At 36.8% G+C, this 18,664-nt stretch overlaps 1 protein-coding gene across 2 annotated transcripts in view; it reads right to left on the minus strand.

Annotated features, from left to right (window-relative positions):
- LOC123557463 (AP-4 complex subunit epsilon-1-like) overlaps window positions 1-18,664 on the minus strand; it is a 204,765-nt gene that overhangs the window by 12,505 nt on the left and 173,596 nt on the right. For both annotated transcript variants that reach the window (XM_053543780.1, XM_045348927.2), the window contains exons 3-7: window positions 15,223-15,346; window positions 12,838-12,911; window positions 10,722-10,843; window positions 2,079-2,238; window positions 542-708 (exon numbers count right to left, since the gene is read on the minus strand). In XM_053543780.1, coding sequence (XP_053399755.1) covers window positions 542-708; window positions 2,079-2,238; window positions 10,722-10,843; window positions 12,838-12,911; window positions 15,223-15,346 — 647 coding nt within the window. The remainder of the gene's footprint in view (window positions 1-541; window positions 709-2,078; window positions 2,239-10,721; window positions 10,844-12,837; window positions 12,912-15,222; window positions 15,347-18,664) is intronic.

Here is an 18,664-nt window from a genome sequence, read left to right on the forward strand (position 1 = left end):
TCTAGACCAAAAATAAAACCAAATACAGTGGAACAACTCTAATCAAAACAGCCTCCAGACCAGAGTAAAATTTTGGTTAGGAGGGGATTTTGGTTAGGAGGGGCTTTGTTGCTGGAATGTGTGCTGCATTGCATAAATAGTTTTACAATGTCCAAGCAACCTGATTCATTTCAAATCCTGATCTTGTATACTTACAGTATAAAGCAACACCATTAAATTTTTTATAGACATATTTACCAGAGTGGATTCTGGTAATCATGATAAAAGGCAAGAGCCTAAAATTTTGATTGCCTTTAAAACTTTCCAGTTTGTAGGAGCATTTTTGTGTTGATAAATAGAGCTTTGGTCTTGAAAAGTCATTCAGTTTCTTGAATAGAGGGTGTCCAGTTTACAGGGATATTTTTCAAATGAAATAAGAAGGCCAAATTTTGGGACTGCAAAATGTGTTCAGTTTGGAAGTTTCCAGTATTCAGGGGTTCCAGTTTAGAGAGGTTTCACTGTATAGGTAGAAAAACTGGTATTGGATAAGGTCATACTGTACCTTTCATCAACAGCAGACAGCTTAACAAGACATCTGAGAATCTGTATCTGTAACCATGGAAATGGTACTGTTTGAAATTCAAACATAGTTGCCATTTTGTGTGAAGATATCTGTTTCAGTATGGACACAAGACTTCCTCCAAATCCTTTACACCTAGTTGGATCTCTCTGAAATTTACAAAATAAAAATAAACTGAATAAATTCTAACTTCATACAACATTTCATAGTAAGCTGATATAAATGTAGTTGACCCGTATTGACAATCGACATTATTCAACTGAAATTTTTGCTGTCAATGCAGATAGAAGTGAAATACAAGTCAAACAGATTTCAATTCATACTGCACAACAGACAGTAATTCTAATATATGTGATCTCATCAGCAGAACTTATACTTTAAACTGAGGTCAATATTCGCACTAAGAATTATTGTAAATATCAGTACTTACTGACCTAAATCATTCAACTTAAGTTACAACTAAATGTACTGTAGACGTCTGCTGAGCCTAAAATAATTTACATCATACACATAAAAACCTCTTTCTCTTATGTTCTAAACACACATGGATGTATAGAAAATCTTTGTTTCTTTTGCAAGTCCAAACACATTAAAACACTGATTCCATAAAGCACCAATGAGATGAGCAAAATGCTCAAGTTTTGCAGGTTTTGAGTGATCAAACATATCAGCCAGGAACCACACAAACTGCTCTAGACTGCCCTGTATACTGTACTGTACCATAAATACTGCATACAAAGCTGCCAGACACTGGGATCTTTATCAAGCTATATTCTCTAACGATCACTCTGGTGCTCTAGAAAATCAGGGAAGTAACTCACCTCTGTACTGTATTGCACTATGTATACTACAGTAGCCATGACCCCTGCATCTCTATCAAACAACATTTTCAATATCACTCTTGTTACGTTAATGTTAATCAAGGGCAAGTAACTCAACTCTAAATTTTTCTGTACTACATAATACTGCAGCTGTCATGACTACTTGATCTTTCTCAAAAAATATTTTCTCAGGGTCATTTTTGTTCAGTTCAAGTAAACCAAGGGCAAATAAGATCTCTCTTAACTGTTTGATACATAATAAAATGCAGTTGCCATGACCCTTCGATCTTTATCAAACACCATTTTATCAAGATTATTCTCAATCAAGGGCAAGTAACTCACCTTTATACTATTCTGTACTATATATACTGCAGTTGACATGACCACTGAATCTTTATCAAACACCATTTATTCAAGATTACTCTGGTTATGCTCCTGTAAATCAAGGGCAAGTAACTCACCTTTGTACTGTTTAACACTTTGTATATTGCTGTCGCCACGAACCATGAATCTTAATCAAACAACATTCTCTCAAGGTCACTCTGGTTATGCTGAAGTAAATCAGGGGCAAACAACACATCTACATACTGTACTGTACTAAATATTGCAAAGCTACTGTTACACTAGGATCTTTATCAAACAGCATTTCCCCATATCACTTGTATTATGGTACTGTAAATCAAGGGCTAGTAACTCACCTCTATACTGTTCTGAACTATATATACTGCAGCTGCCATCACTCCTGGATCTTTATCAAACAACATTTTCTCAAGATCACTCTGGTTATGTTCAAGTAAATCAGGGATAAGTAACTGGAACTGATACAAACATAACACAGCCTTTTGTCTCACCAGTTCTCTGTAATATAAATTGACTACTGAACATACATTCTCTGTATTTCATATCAACTGACATTTTTCACAGTTTGTTGTTACTTTAATGTAAACCATGTATGTTAGACTTAAACAGTGAATGAAATAAGAGGACCATGATGGTCCTGAATTGCTCACCTGTCCCAACATGACCCAGTTTTGAACTGAGTATGACGTCGTTTTTTCTCTCTATTATTTGACATAGTGACCTAGTTTTTGAGCTCATGTGACCCAGTTTTGAACCTGACCTAGATATCATCAAGATGAACATTCAGACCAACTTTCATACAGATCCCATGAAAATATGGCCTCTAGAGAGGTCACAAGGTTTTTTCATTATTTGACCTACTGACCTAGTTACTGATGGCACGTGACCCAGTTTCAAACTTCACCTAGATATCATCAAGGTGAACATTCTGACCAATTTTCATGAAGATCAATTCAAAAGTATGGCCTCTAGAGAGGTCACAAGGTTTTTCTATTTTTAGACCTACTGACCTAGTTTTTGACCGCAGCTGACCCAGTTTCAAACTTGACCTAGATATCATCAAGATGAACATTCAGACCAACTTTCATACAGATCCCATGAAAAATGTGGCCTCTAGAGAGGTCACAAGGTTTTTCTACTATTTGACCTACTGACCTAGTTTTTGAAGGCACATGACCAAGTTTCAAATCTGACCTAGATATCATCAAGGTGAACATTCTGACCAATTTTCATGAAGATCTTATGAAAAATATGGCCTCTAGAGAGGTCACAAGGTTTTTCTATTTTTAGACCTACTGACCTAGTTTTTGACCGCAGCTGACCCAGTTTCAAACTTGACCTAGATATCATCAAGATGAACATTCAGACCAACTTTCATACAGATCCCATGAAAAATGTGGCCTCTAGAGAGGTCACAAGGTTTTTTCATTATTTGACCTACTGACCTAGTTACTGATGGCACATGACCCAGTTTCAAACTTCACCTAGATATCATCAAGGTGAACATTCTGACCAATTTTCATGAAGATCAATTCAAAAGTATGGCCTCTAGAGAGGTCACAAGGTTTTTCTATTTTTAGACCTACTGACCTAGTTTTTGACCGCAGCTGACCCAGTTTCAAACTTGACCTAGATATCATCAAGATGAACATTCAGACCAACTTTCATACAGATCCCATGAAAAATGTGGCCTCTAGAGAGGTCACAAGGTTTTTCTACTATTTGACCTATTGACCTAGTTTTTGAAGGCACATGACCAAGTTTCAAATCTGACCTAGATATCATCAAGGTGAACATTCTGACCAATTTTCATGAAGATCTTATGAAAAATATGGCCTCTAGAGAGGTCACAAGGTTTTTCTATTTTTAGACCTACTGACCTAGTTTTTGACCGCAGCTGACCCAGTTTCAAACTTGACCTAGATATCATCAAGATGAACATTCAGACCAACTTTCATACAGATCCCATGAAAAATGTGGCCTCTAGAGAGGTCACAAGGTTTTTCTATTATTTGACCTACTGACCTATTTTTTGAAGGCACATGACCCAGTTTCAAATCTGACCTAGATATCATTAAGGTGAACATTCTGACCAATTTTCATGAAGATCTTATGAAAAGTATGGCCTCTAGAGAGGTCACAAGGTTTTTCTATTTTTAGACCTACTGACCTAGTTTTTGACCGCAGCTGACCCAGTTTCAAACTTGACCTAGATATCATCAAGATGAACATTCAGACCAACTTTCATACAGATCCCATGAAAAATGTGGCCTCTAGAGAGGTCACAAGGTTTTTCTATTATTTGACCTACTGACCTAGTTTTTGAAGGCACATGACCCAGTTTCAAATCTGACCTAGGTATCATCAAGGTGTACATTCTGACCAATTTTCATGAAGATCTTATGAAAAATATGGCCTCTAGAGAGGTCACAAGGTTTTTCTATTTATAGACCTACTGACCTAGTTTTTAACACAGTTGACCCAGTTTCGAACTTATCCTAGATATCATCAAGATGAACATTTAGACCAACCTTCATACAGATCCCATGAAAAATATGGCCTCTAGAGAGGTCACAAGGTTTTTTATTATTTGACCTACTGACCTAGCTATTGATGGCACGTGACCCAGTTTCAAACCTGACCTAGATATCATCAAGGTGAACATACTGACCAATTTTCATGAAGATCCATTCAAAAGTATGACCTCTAGAGAGGTCACAAGGTTTTTCTATTTTTAGACCTAATGACCTACTTTTTGACCGCAGCTGACCCAGTTTCGAACTTGACCTAGATATCATCAAGATGAACATTCAGACCAACTTTCATACAGATCCCATGAAAAATATGGCCTCTAGAGAGGTCACAAGGTTTTTCTATTATTTGACCTACTGACCTAGTTTTTGATGGCACGTGACCCAGTTTCGAACCTGACCTATATATCATCAAGGTGAACATTCTGACCAATTTTCATGAAGACCTTATGAAAAATATGGCCTCTAGATAGGTCACAAGGTTTTTCTATTTTTAGACCTACTGACCTAGTTTTTGAACGCACGTGACCCAGTTTCGAACTTGACCTAGATATCATCAAGATAAACATTCTGACCAATTTTCATAAAGATCCCATGAAAAATGTGACCTCTAGGGAGGTCACAAGCAAAAGTTTACGCACGGACGGACGCTGCGCGATCACAAAAGCTCACACTGTCACTTTGTGACATGTGAGCTAAAAAGACAATAAACTGACTATACTAAGTAAAGCACTTCAAATACATTAATGTCTTAAATTTGTTTAACTTCTTTTACCAACTATATTTCATTACTGTCTTTCAACAGAGCTATATCACTGGATTTTTACTCCAAGTTACCAATGGTCTCCACATATTAAATGGAAATGTTGAAAAAATGATGTAATACAGTATGTCAATAGATATGAAATGACCTAGCATAAATGTCTGTGAATACAAAGAACCATGGATACTACCAGAAATACCTTCCATGTCTGAGATAATACAGGACTTTGGTGAAGTAGATGAAATTATTTAATGATACTACAGAAGTTAACCCGAGTGTCGGAGATTATATAGAACTATAGGCCAAACAGATGGAATTGTTTTAAGGATTCGATGAATGGTTGAAGTTTTGAAATTGGAACATCATAAAATTATAGAAAGAAATAGTTGTTTTACATGAAAATTGCACAGCTCATTAATTAAGTACATTATTCTAAAATTCCAGTGCAATTTAATGATAAATGTTTGAATTCCCGAAAAGGGACCACAATAAGGGGCCTCACTTCTGGACAGTTCAGAGCCTTTAAAATCTTAAACCATTTTCAAAGAAATGTTGAACATCTTCGTTTTGATGCATTTGCAACAATGTACGAATACTGAAATTTCGAATAATAAGATTTATCATCTTTTCTAGAAATTTTGAAAATTGATTGTTTTTATTTCTTTACAAGTGGAACTCTATTTCAAAGGGGAATAACTTCTTGTGAATATTTGACATTGGGAGCAGTATGCGACAATGCGTTTAAACATATATTGGACAGAGTTCATTGGTAAAGATGTTGTCCATTTAAAGACAATTGTGAGACGTTCAATTTAGGGTTTATAATATCTTTTTATGGGATAACCATGTCCGTTTCATGAAAGCCATTGAATGTTCAAAGTTTGACATATTGCATATTATGGAAAAATTGAACGAGTCCTAAAATTAAAAATATGTAAGATTGGGACTGATTTATATATTTTTTTTCTATTTGTCCACCATACACATTTTTGACGGACTGCCATTTGCAATTAAATCAAAGGGAAACTAGAGATGCTTTTGAGCGCATGTCTCCCACAACTGCCCCTTAGATGATGAAAAATGTTAGTTTCTCTAGATGTTTTAGACGAGTGGATCCAATTAGATGGTCTGGATGAGTGGATCCAATCAGTAATTCAAGGGCCATAAATGAAAAGTGCCTGGGCCGATTTGGCTAGTTATCGAACTTGGGTAAGGTCTTACGCCCAAACACATTTTGTTCAAGTTTGGTAAAGATCGGATGAGAAATGTTCGATTAAGAGTGTGGACATTAGTAAAAAGGCCAATTTTTCGATAATTCAAGGGCGGTAACTCCAAAATGCCTGGACCGATTTGGCTAGTTATCGAACTTGGCCGAGGGCTCATGGTCAAACACGTTTTGTTTAAGTTTAGTGAAGATTGGATGAGAAATGTTCGACTTAGAGTGCGGACAAGAGTAAAAAGGCCGATTTTTCAAAAATTCAAGGGCCGTAACTCCAAAATGCCTGGGCCGATTTGGCTAGTTATCGAACTTGGCCAAGGTCTTATGGCCAAACACATTTTGTTCAAGTTTGGTGAAGATCAGATGAGAAATGTTCGATTAAGAGTGTGGACATGAGTAAAAAGGCCAATTTTCAATAATTCAAGGGCCGTAACTCCAAAATGCCTGCACCGATTTGGCTAGTTATCGAACTTGGCTGAGGGCTCATGGTCAAACACGTTTTGTTTAAGTTTAGTGAAGATTGGATGAGAAATATTCGAATTAGAGTGCGGACAAGAGTAAAAAGACCGATTTTTGGTAATTCAAGGGCCATAACTCCAAGATGCCTGGACTGATTTGGCTAGTTATCGAACTTGGCCGAGGTTTTATGGTCAAACATATTTTGTTCAAGTTTGGTGAAAATCGGATGAGAAATGTTCGACTTAGAGTGCGGACAAGAGTAAAAAGGCCGATTTTTCAAAAATTCAAGGGCCGTAACTCCAAAATGCCTGGGCCGATTTGGCTAGTTATCGAACTTGGCCGAGGTCTCATGGCCAAACACATTTTGTTCAAGTTTGGTGAAGATCGGATGAGAAATGTTCGGTTTAGAGTGTGGACATGAGTAAAAAGGTCAATTTTTCGATCATTCAAGGGCCGTAACTCCTAAATGCCTGGACCGATTTGGCTAGTTATCGAACTTGGCCGAGGGCTCATGGTCAAACTCGTTTTGTTAAAGTTTAGTGAAGATTGGATGAGAAATATTTGAATTAGAGTGCGGACAAGAGTAAAAAGACCGATTTTTGGTAATTCAAGGGCCATAACTCCAAGATGCCTGGACCGATTTGGCTAGTTATCGAACTTGGCCAAGGTCTTATGGTCAAACACATTTTGTTCAAGTTTGGTGAAAATCGGATGAGAAATGTTCGACTTAGAGTGCGGACAAGCTTTGTGACAGACACACACACAGACAGATAGACTGGAGTAAATCAATATGTCTCCCACACCACTGTGTGGTGGGAGACATAACAACTATTGTAAGCAAATGTGCATATTTTCACTTTCATGAAACGGAAATGATTAATCAGTAAAAAGAGAATTATAAACCGTGACAGTAAGGTCTTACAATGTTTTGCAAACGAACAACGTCTTTATCAACATTCCAGTCTTCCCGTTGTGTTCCGTACTGTCGCGTTTATTTTCAAAAAGTTGTCCCCCTTTGAGAAACAATTCCATTTGTAGAGAAAAGAAAATAAACAAATTTCAAATTTCCAGAAAACAATGTTTAACCTTGTCATTCGAAATTTCAACACTCGCACAGTGCTGCAAATATTTCAAAACGATGATGAGCAACAATTTTCTTTGACAATAGTGAGATTTTAAAGGCGCTGCACTGTCCAGAAGTGCGGCCCCTTAATTTGGACCCTATTTGGGAATTCAAGCATTTCTCAATAAATTGACAATCAGTTTTTAGAATAATATTCCTATTTTTATAAGCTGTTTAATTTTCATGTCATACAACTTTTTCTTTCTATTATTTGATGATGTTCAAGTTTCAAGACATAAAATATCTATCGAACCCTTAAATGATACTACAGGACTTACCCTGAACATTTGGGAATTATAGAACTTATATATAGAACTATGGTACTGTAGATGACATCATTTTACATGGAACTACAGAAATTATCATGATAACTATTTAAGATTATCAAGAACTCTGGAAAAATAGATTAAACTGGTTTAAATAAAACTGTAAGACTTACCTTGAATGTCTGAGATTACACAGAACCATGGTTTACAAGAGATGAAGTTACAGATACTAAAAGGACTTGCCTTGAATGTTTAAGATTACACAGAACCATGGTTTACAATAGATGAAATTACAGATATTAAAAGGACTTGCCTTGAATGTCTAAGATTACACAGAACCATGGTTTACAATAGATGAAATTACGATACTAAAAGGATTTGCCTTGAATGTCTAAGATTACGCAGAACCATGGTTTACAATAGATGAAATTATGATACTAAAAGGACTTGCCTTGAATGTCTAAGATTACACAGAGCCATAGTTTACAATAGATGAAATTACAGATACTAAAAGGACTTGCCTTGAATGTCTAAGATTACACTGAACCATGGTTTACAACAGATGAAATTACGATACTAAAAGGACTTGCCTTGAATGTCTAAGATTACACAGAACCATGGTTTACAATAGATGAAATTACAGATACTAAAAGGACTTGCCTTGAATGTCTAAGATTACACAGAACCATGGTTTACAATAGATGAAATTACGATACTAAAAGGACTTGCCTTGAATGTGTGTGTGTGTGTGTGTCTACTTGCAGCAATGAGCACAATGCCCAACTTTATAGTGCTGCCTCACTGGAATATCTTGCTGTAGACATGTGGCATGATACCCCACCTAGTCACATTATACCGACACCGGGCTGACCAGTCCTAGCACTATCCTTTTAATGCTGAGCGCCAAGCAAGAAAGCTACTAGTACCATTTTTAATGTCTTTGGTACGAAGCAGCCAGGGATCGAACCCACGACCTCCTGCACTCAAAGCGGACGCTCTACCACTAGGCTACCGAGGCGGTTTGTCTGAGATTACACAGAACCATGGTTTACAATAGATGAAGTTACAGCTACTAAAGGACTTGCCTTGAATGTCAGAGATTACAAAGAACCATGATTTACAATAGATGAAATTAAAGATACTAAAAGGACTTGCCTTGAATGTCTGAGATTACACAGAACCATGGTTTACAATAGATGAAATTACAGATACTAAAAGGACTTGCCTTGAATGTCTGGGATTACAAAGAACCATGGTTTACATGTACGAGATAAAATTACAGATACTTAAGAACTTGCATTGAACGTCTGAGATAACAAAGAACTATGGTTTACAATAAATGAAATTACAGATACTAAAGGACTTGCTTTGAATGCCTAAGATTACACAGAACCATGGTTTACAATAGATGAAATTACGATACTAAAAGGATTTGCCTTGAATGTCTAAGATTACGCAGAACCATGGTTTACAATAGATGAAATTATGATACTAAAAGGACTTGCCTTGAATGTCTAAGATTACACAGAGCCATAGTTTACAATAGATGAAATTACAGATACTAAAAGGACTTGCCTTGAATGTCTAAGATTACACTGAACCATGGTTTACAACAGATGAAATTACGATACTAAAAGGACTTGCCTTGAATGTCTAAGATTACACAGAACCATGGTTTACAATAGATGAAATTACAGATACTAAAAGGACTTGCCTTGAATGTCTAAGATTACACAGAACCATGGTTTACAATAGATGAAATTACGATACTAAAAGGACTTGCCTTGAATGTGTGTGTGTGTGTGTGTCTACTTGCAGCAATGAGCACAATGCCCAACTTTATAGTGCTGCCTCACTGGAATATCTTGCTGTAGACATGTGGCATGATACCCCACCTAGTCACATTATACCGACACCGGGCTGACCAGTCCTAGCACTATCCTTTTAATGCTGAGCGCCAAGCAAGAAAGCTACTAGTACCATTTTTAATGTCTTTGGTACGAAGCAGCCAGGGATCGAACCCACGACCTCCCGCACTCAAAGCGGACGCTCTACCACTAGGCTACCGAGGCGGTTTGTCTGAGATTACACAGAACCATGGTTTACAATAGATGAAATTACAGATACTAAAAGGACTTGCCTTGAATGTCTGGGATTACAAAGAACCATGGTTTACATGTACGAGATAAAATTACAGATACTTAAGAACTTGCATTGAACGTCTGAGATAACAAAGAACCATGGTTTACAATAAATGAAATTACAGATACTAAAGGACTTGCTTTGAATGCCTAAGATTACAAAGAACCATGGCTTACAATAGATGAAATTACAGATACTAAAGGACTTGGCTTGAATGCCTGAGATTATACAGAACCATGGTTTACAACAGATGAAATTACAGATACTAATGGATTTGCTTTGAATGCCTGAGATTACAAAGAACCATGGTTTACAATAGATGAAATTACAGATACTAAAAGACTTGCCTTGAATGCCTGAAATTACACAGAACCATGGTTTACAATTATTACAGATACTAAATGACTTACTTTGAATGCCTGAGATTACACAGTACATGGTTTACAATAGATGAAATTACAGATACTACAGGGCTTACCTTGAATGCCTGAGATTATCTAGGACTGCCGGTAATATATAAGGTATTGTATCAACAGGTAAAATCTGGCAACAAGCTGTCATGCCCATAAGGTTATCCAAGATGTTAGAACTTGTTATATCCTACAACACAGATACAGTACTTTTGTTTTACATGTAACTAGAATGTGTCTGTAGTACACAGGGTGTGCCCCCACATTTGTCACAAATAAGGGGCAATAATTCAAATGTTTGCAGTCTTAAGGGGAAATAGCCTCAACAAACATTTTATATAAAGGATTCATTATTCTAGGCAATAAACTTTTTGAGCTATGAGCATCACAAACAAAAAATCCACTATTTTGGCTATTTCAATGGCTGTTGACACTCTGTAATTAGCGTTAAATCTCAAGAAGAATGCCAAGTGCGCAAAGTCATATCGTGATAAAGACTCATGCAAGGTTTCATCAATTCATATCAAATACTTTTTGAGCTAGGCGTGTCACAAGGTGAACATGTGCATTTTTTACTATTTCAGGGGCCATAACTCTGGAAATAGGGGGCAGAGCCAGATGAAAGATATGAGGTACACAAGTTCATATCTAGATAAAGCCTCAAACAAGGTTTCATCAATTTATATCAAATACTTTCTAAGCTAGGCGCATCACAAACTTTTTTCAGACAGACGGATGCATGGACAAGACCAAATCTATATATCCCCTCCACTGAGTGATGGGGGCACAAAAACCTTATACAGCATATATCTGCTTTACACTTAAAACTTAAAGGCATAAACACGTAACATTGCATTATTAAACCAACTTAAAGCAGATCTATCCGGTCCACAAATAGGTAAATTTTGATGCCTGGTGACACCTTGTTGTTTTTGGTTTCATTTGAAAGAGTTGTATCTGCTGAGTGAGAATTAGTAAACAAGATGACCATAAATAATATGCAAGAATCACTACAGTCATGTTTTTGACTGCAAAATGATAAATCTTACACTGTAATAACTGGATTTCTGTTGATGTATCACTGAAAACTATAAATTAAAAAAAATATTCTAGAACATATTTTTGTCATGTAATATATATATTCTTTTTCAGTAGACAATACGCTTTCAAATGGATACCAAAATTATATCAGCTTACCAGGCATCAATATTTGATATGTTTTAATAGTGCTGTTATATAGAACTTGCTTATTTGTGGATTGGATACATTAAGACTAGACAAAGCAAAACAACAGGAGTGTAGGATGTCAGTCTTCTGCTGCGTATGGGTCATAAATGGAATATTCTACACTTATTATGTTAGGGTATAACTGACTGATTCACTTGCTACCGTTGCTACTAGACATTTTACTATATAACAGCGGTCTCACTCTACAGTATACATTAAAATATTGTTGCATTTTACCCGTAGTTTACCAGGATTTACTGACCTGGAAAAACTGATACATACCCCGAGGGCACAGCCTTAATTTAATATCATTTTACCCTGGTTGGTAAATCCTCAAGTTGACTCACAATTCATTTATTATCAAATCCAACAATGCTGAAAGGGTTGCAACCAATTTCAGCACTGCAAAACATTTGATAGTGTAAAGGACTTATTTAATTTTGTATGATGTCATATTTTATAACATCACAACATTACGACATCACTGATGAAGGTCACTGTGTGTCAATATGACTTTTTATCACTAGCAATATGTGTTTACATCAACTAAAATGACTACAAATAATGACTTAATACTAAATATTATTACATTTAAGCCACACCTAAAGAGGTACCATCTGTCATAGAGGTACTACACGACCTATGAAAATAGTTTCTGTCGTTAATGATATCTGCTAGTCTTAATACTGAGTTTTGATAATAGTACTGTAAATGCACATATATTCGCAGGGTCAAAAGTTCAGGAATTTGGAATTTTGAGTATGATCGCGATGTTTAATGTTTGCGAAATTGTAAAAATGGTATTCCGCTTGAATTAGAATTATACTAATGGTGAATATTTACGCGAGGATTAATTTTCGCGAGATGTAGGTTCTTGTGAATATAGCGAAAATTAAACCCTCGTGAAAATTTCTGCTTTTGCAGTAACAACTACCTGAAACTATATCAAAATCATACCTTCTGTATTGAACAAGTAAGAAGTATTGTTAGCTCTGAACCTCGGTGCAACAGAAGGCAGCATGCCAAATATCCTGTGAACAGAAGGAAAGCATTAACGACAGTAATATGACATACTAGTATATCCTGAGAAACTGGAAATATGTCATTAACAGGAAAGGCAATGTTGCTCTTACATTAATTCCATCAGCTTGTATTTCTTAAATCATTTAAAGAAGTGAAAGAATTTTCAAAATCCGTTTCAAAATGAGCAAGTTATGAGCATATAAATATTTGATCAAAAATGTCTGTTGTTTTGTTTCCATGCCAACAAAAAACAAAATGGCGAATCAATTAAATTTCTAGATACATATTTGAATTGTATATACTTAAGAAATTACCATGTTTTACATCTTACACTTAAGAAACTTATGAAATTAATCGATTTCAAAGGTTATTTGCTAAATAAATAATTCAGCAGTGTGTAAATGACATCATAAACACATTTTAATGGATGCTCCCATGATCAGCCATTTTCTCAAATTTCAAACTGTATCCGCGCAGTCTGGTCAGGATCCATGCTGTTTGCTTCCAAAGCCTTTTGCAATTAGAGAAACCATTAGTGAACAGCACGGATCCTGCGCGGATGCCGGACAAGATTTTGAGCACCAACATCAGACGCATACTCAGACACACTCAGGCACAGACACACACACAGACAGGGGTAATACTATAATCAATCTCGTATTAATGGTTGGGGCATAAAAACATAAGTTTTCTATATTTTAAAAATAGAATGACCTATATCTGGAGTCTAACAGGACTGTAATCTTATATCCTGACAAAAAAAAACAACAGGATATATATCATATAGCTATAGGAGCAAGCCCGATCTAGAGCTTTCGATCTATAAGCTACTTACAGGTCAAGTTTCATTTCAATATATTTAAGAGTGGACACTATTTTGTCTAGATTTTCGTTTTATTGACCTTATAAAGTCCTGACTCCACTGACCCCATATGCTACAACAACCTTGGTCTCACTATAAGCTTCATACAGACCAACTTTCATTTCAATATCTTAATCTGATCAAAATTAAAGTTGTTCAGCAGACACAATGAGTTCTACACTGCCAATATCCCTGCCAAACAATATTGCTGGTCAGGTTAAGTACAATGTTTACGATCTCTCGAGTTGTTCACAAAATACCGGTATGTAGACTAATGCAATAACTTCAAAACTAGTGCCAAAAAAAAGAAGTCTTAAATTTGTATCATTTTGAAAAAATAATGTATCAGCTACAAACGTACCATGTCTGGTAGTGGTATTGTTACCTTATATTATATTTACTATATGGTCATTTGTTTAACCCTTACCACGCAAATTTTGTTTTAATGAAATTCTCCATCTATTATTAACTGTTAAAAGGAGTGCATACCAAAAAGATATTGACGGAATGGTGAACAGTGCAGATCATGATCAGACTGCATGTATGTGCAGGCTGATCATGATCTACACTGGTTACAAAAGCAGAATCAATCGTGTCTAGCATGATAAGGGTTAAACAAGGAGTATACATAGAGGCCCACATCAGCAATATCTTCGTAACATCAACACTGTTCACAATATTTTTTATAATTCATTTCAATAATTTAAGTCATTTTATGACAACTTATGGCTGTCCTAGAAAAAATGTTGTTTCAAGTTTTTTCAGACTCAAAATGACCAACTGACCTTAAATTTTAGCAATGCATCATTTAAAAACTTAATGTTATTAATGAAATTCACGGAGTTGAAGTGATTTTCTGTTAAAGAAATTTAAAATGTAACTAATTTCATTTACAGTCAATAATTATTTTACATTCAAGACATCAAAACACTGACAAAGTCACTAGGGTGTTGCTATTGTTATTTAACAACCTCTAATTTTGTACTGTGTGAAGTCACTCTATTTTTACAAGTACCAATGCTAGTGAGCATGTCAATAGTTATAACAGAACCATTTTTACTAAACTGAACATAAAGGGAACAAATTTGTACAGTCAGTCTACAAATTTACTAAACAAACCTTGTATAACCCTTACACTCCTGAATTTCTAAAATGGAGTGGTCCATCATTCAATTTGGGTCATACCACTTATTATTCAAAGGGGTGTTCACTGAAAATTTACAGACTGAATAGCAAACAGTGCAGACCATGATCAGCCTGCACAGATGTGCAGGCTGATCTTGGTCTGCACTGGTCGCAAAGGCAGAATCACTTGCCACTGGCAGGCTAAAGGTTAATGAGCCAACAGCATTTTCACAAACATTATAACGAACCTTGAAGTCTTAATAACTTGAAAATGGCAGCTGTATAAATAGCACATAAATGATTATAAAATTACCCAAAGTCAAGGAACTTACCAACTCTTCTGTCAACAAGTGAGTTGCCAGTGACCAGTTTGATAGCAGGCACATGACCAAATGATACATCATACCCCAACATATCAGCATATACCAGTCTACAGAGGTAATCTCTCATTGGTATCTAAATAAAAATAAAAACAACAATAAAATAACAACAGCTACAAATAATTCAATCCAAGAAGAATGTAAAGAATGTTATAATTTCTGCTGAAAATCAGTTCATATATAAGGCAAACATTACACTATATATCCAAGCCAAAAAAATTGTTCCAAATCATTTATTTTGAGTCCAGCATCCTAGACGAATTGCTGCAGTGCAATGAATGTTTTCTTTCACCAAAAATATAGAAAAGAAGTAAAATGCTGGCCTTTAACCTTATCCTGCTAAATATCTATAATGAACTTGTCCATCTTTCAATTTGGACAGTACCATTAACTGTTAAAAGGGGTGCTTACCAAAAAGACACTAATGGTAACTGAATGGCGAACAGTACAGACCATGATCAGACTGCACAGATGTGCAGCTGATCTTGGTCTGAACTGGTTGCAAAGACAGAATTTCTTACTGCCAGCAGGCTAAGGGATGAGACTATCTTGACTAAGTACTATGTAACACAAAATTTATGACCATAAACCACATTCAAGTCTGTGTAATATTCAAATTTGTCAGTCTACCTGGGCAAAATGAAATCAGGAAAAAACACTTTTATGTCTAACCAAGATGTGTATGTAATAACTGACAGAAAACAAGAGCTGTAAGCTGACCGCATACTTGACTATTTCTATAAATACTAGGTTACCAAACATTTCTAGGTTTGCAGGCGGGGATTAAGTAATGTTGTAAACTGTAAGTCAGAGATATGAAACCTGGTTAAGAATGCTGAAGACTTAAGAAAAGAAACAAACTCTGCAAAGTTCAATCGAAAGTGCTACTACAGGTCATGAAGTAACTTGTGGAAAGAAGTTGTTTAAGGTTTAAACATTTAAGTTATAGCATCCTGAAAAAGAGACCAAGCAGAACTGTTTCATAAGAATAAAAAGAGAGGTTCGAAAAAGGATGCTACAGACCAAGCTTGGCAAAGATTCATAAAGGGGTTCATGAGAAGTTGCTTAAAAGAAAGTAGGTCAGTAGGTCAAGGTCACAGTCAAGTGACCCCTAATCGCTTGGGGTCATCAGGATATTATAAGTAGAAAATGCTTTTGTAAAAAAGCGCATGTCTCCCCCAATGCAAAGTCCTATAGGCAAGAAGTCAACAGGGGTCAGGAGCAAAAATCAAAGAGACACTGATGGTTGGCTGCAATAGGGATCATCTACTTGGCATGTCCAGTCATCCCGCTAAATTTCAACACTCTTGGCCTAGTGGTTCTCAAGTCACTGTTCAGGCTCCTGTGACCTTGACCTTTGATCAAGTGACCTCAAAATAAATAGGGGTCATCTTCTCTGCATGTCCAATCATCCTATTAAGTTTCAACATTGTAGGTCAAGTGGTTCTCAAGTTATTTCCAAAAAATGATTTTACATGAACAGGCCACTGTGACCTTGACCTTTAACAGACTGACCCCAAAATCAATAGGGGTCATCTACTCTGCATGTTCAATCATCCTATGAAGTTTCAACATTCTGGATCAAGTGGTTCTCAAGTTATTGATCAGAACTGGTTATCAATGTTCAGGCCCCTGTGACCTTCACCTTTAACGGAGTGGTCCCAAAAACAATAGGGGTCATTTACTCTGCATGAACAATCATCCTATGAAGTTTCATCATTCTGGGTCAAGTGGTTCTCAAGTTACTGACCGGAAATGGTTTTCAATGTTCGGGCCCCTGTGGCCTTGACCTTTAACAGAGTGACCCTAAAATCGTTAGGGGTCATCTACTCTTTATGACCAATCATCCTATGAAGTTTCATCATTCTGGGTCAAGTGGTTCTCAAGTTACTGACCGGAAATGGTTTTCAATGTTCGGGCCCCTGTGACCTTGACCTTGCACAGAGTGACCCCAAAATCTTAAGGGGTCATCTACTCTGCATGACCAATCATCCTATTAAGTTTCAACATTCTGGGTCAAGTGGTTCTCAAGTTATTGACCGGAAATGGTTTTCAATGTTCGGGCCCCTGTGACCTTGACCTTGCACAGAGTGACCCCAAAATCGTAAGGGGTCATCTACTCTGCATGACCAATCATCCTATTAAGTTTCAACATTCTGGGTCGAGAGGCTCTCAAGTTATTGATTGGAAATGGTTTTCCATGTTCAGGCCCCTGTGGCCTTGACCTTTAACAGAGTGACCCTAAAATCGTTAGGGGTCATCTACTCTTTATGACCAATCATCCTATGAAGTTTCATCATTCTGGGTCAAGGGGTTCTCAAGTTACTGACCGGAAATGGTTTTCAATGTTCGGGCCCCTGTGACCTTGACCTTGCACAGAGTGACCCCAAAATCGTAAGGGGTCATCTACTCTGCATGACCAATCATCCTATTAAGTTTCAACATTCTGGGTCAAGTGGTTCTCAAGTTATTGACCGGAAATGGTTTTCAATGTTCAGGCCCCTGTGACATTGACCTTTAATGGAGTGACCCCAAAATCGATAGGGGTCATCTACTTTGCATGTACAATCATCCTATGAAGTTTCAACATTGGGGTCAAGTGGTTCTCTAGTTATTGATCGGAAATGGTTTTCCATGTTCAGGCCTCTGTGACCTTGACCTTTGATGGAGTGACCCCAAAATCAATAGGGGTCAATTACTCTTTATGACCAATCATCCTATGAAGTTTCAACATTCGGGGTCAAGTGGTTCTCTAGTTATTGATCGGAAATGGTTTTCAATGTTCAGGCCCCTGTGACCTTGACCTTTGACGGAGTGACCCCAAAATCAATAGGGGTCATCTACTCTTCATGACCAATCATCCTATGAAGTTTCAACATTCGAGGTCAAGTGGTTCTCTAGTTATTGATCGGAAATGGTTTTCAATGTTCAGGCCCCTGTGACCTTGACCTTTGACGGAGTGACCCCAAAATCAATAGGGGTCGTCTACTCCAGCAGCCCTACAACCCTATGAAGTTTGAAGGTTCTAGGTCAAATGGTTCTCCAGTTATTGCTCGGAAATGAAGTGTGACGTACAGACGGACGGACGGACGGACGGACAGACAGGGCAAAAACAATGTCTCCTGGGGGAGACATAATTTAACAGTCTAGGAAATATGATCTGATAATTTTTGAAGTATGTATTCCTATACAACTCATATAACAAGTGACCCCCAGGGTGGGGGTCTCCTTTCACCCTAGGGGCATTATCTGAACAATCTTCTTTGAGATCCACTAGGTAATGCTACATACCAAATATCAAAGGCCTAGGCCTTGAACTTTCAGACAAGAAGATATTAAAGCTTTTTTCCTACAAAAGTCTATGTAAAACTTAAGACCCCCAGGGCAGGGCCTC

This window comes from Mercenaria mercenaria, chromosome 5 (genome assembly GCF_021730395.1).
Source record: "Mercenaria mercenaria strain notata chromosome 5, MADL_Memer_1, whole genome shotgun sequence".
NCBI lineage: Eukaryota > Metazoa > Mollusca > Bivalvia > Venerida > Veneridae > Mercenaria > Mercenaria mercenaria.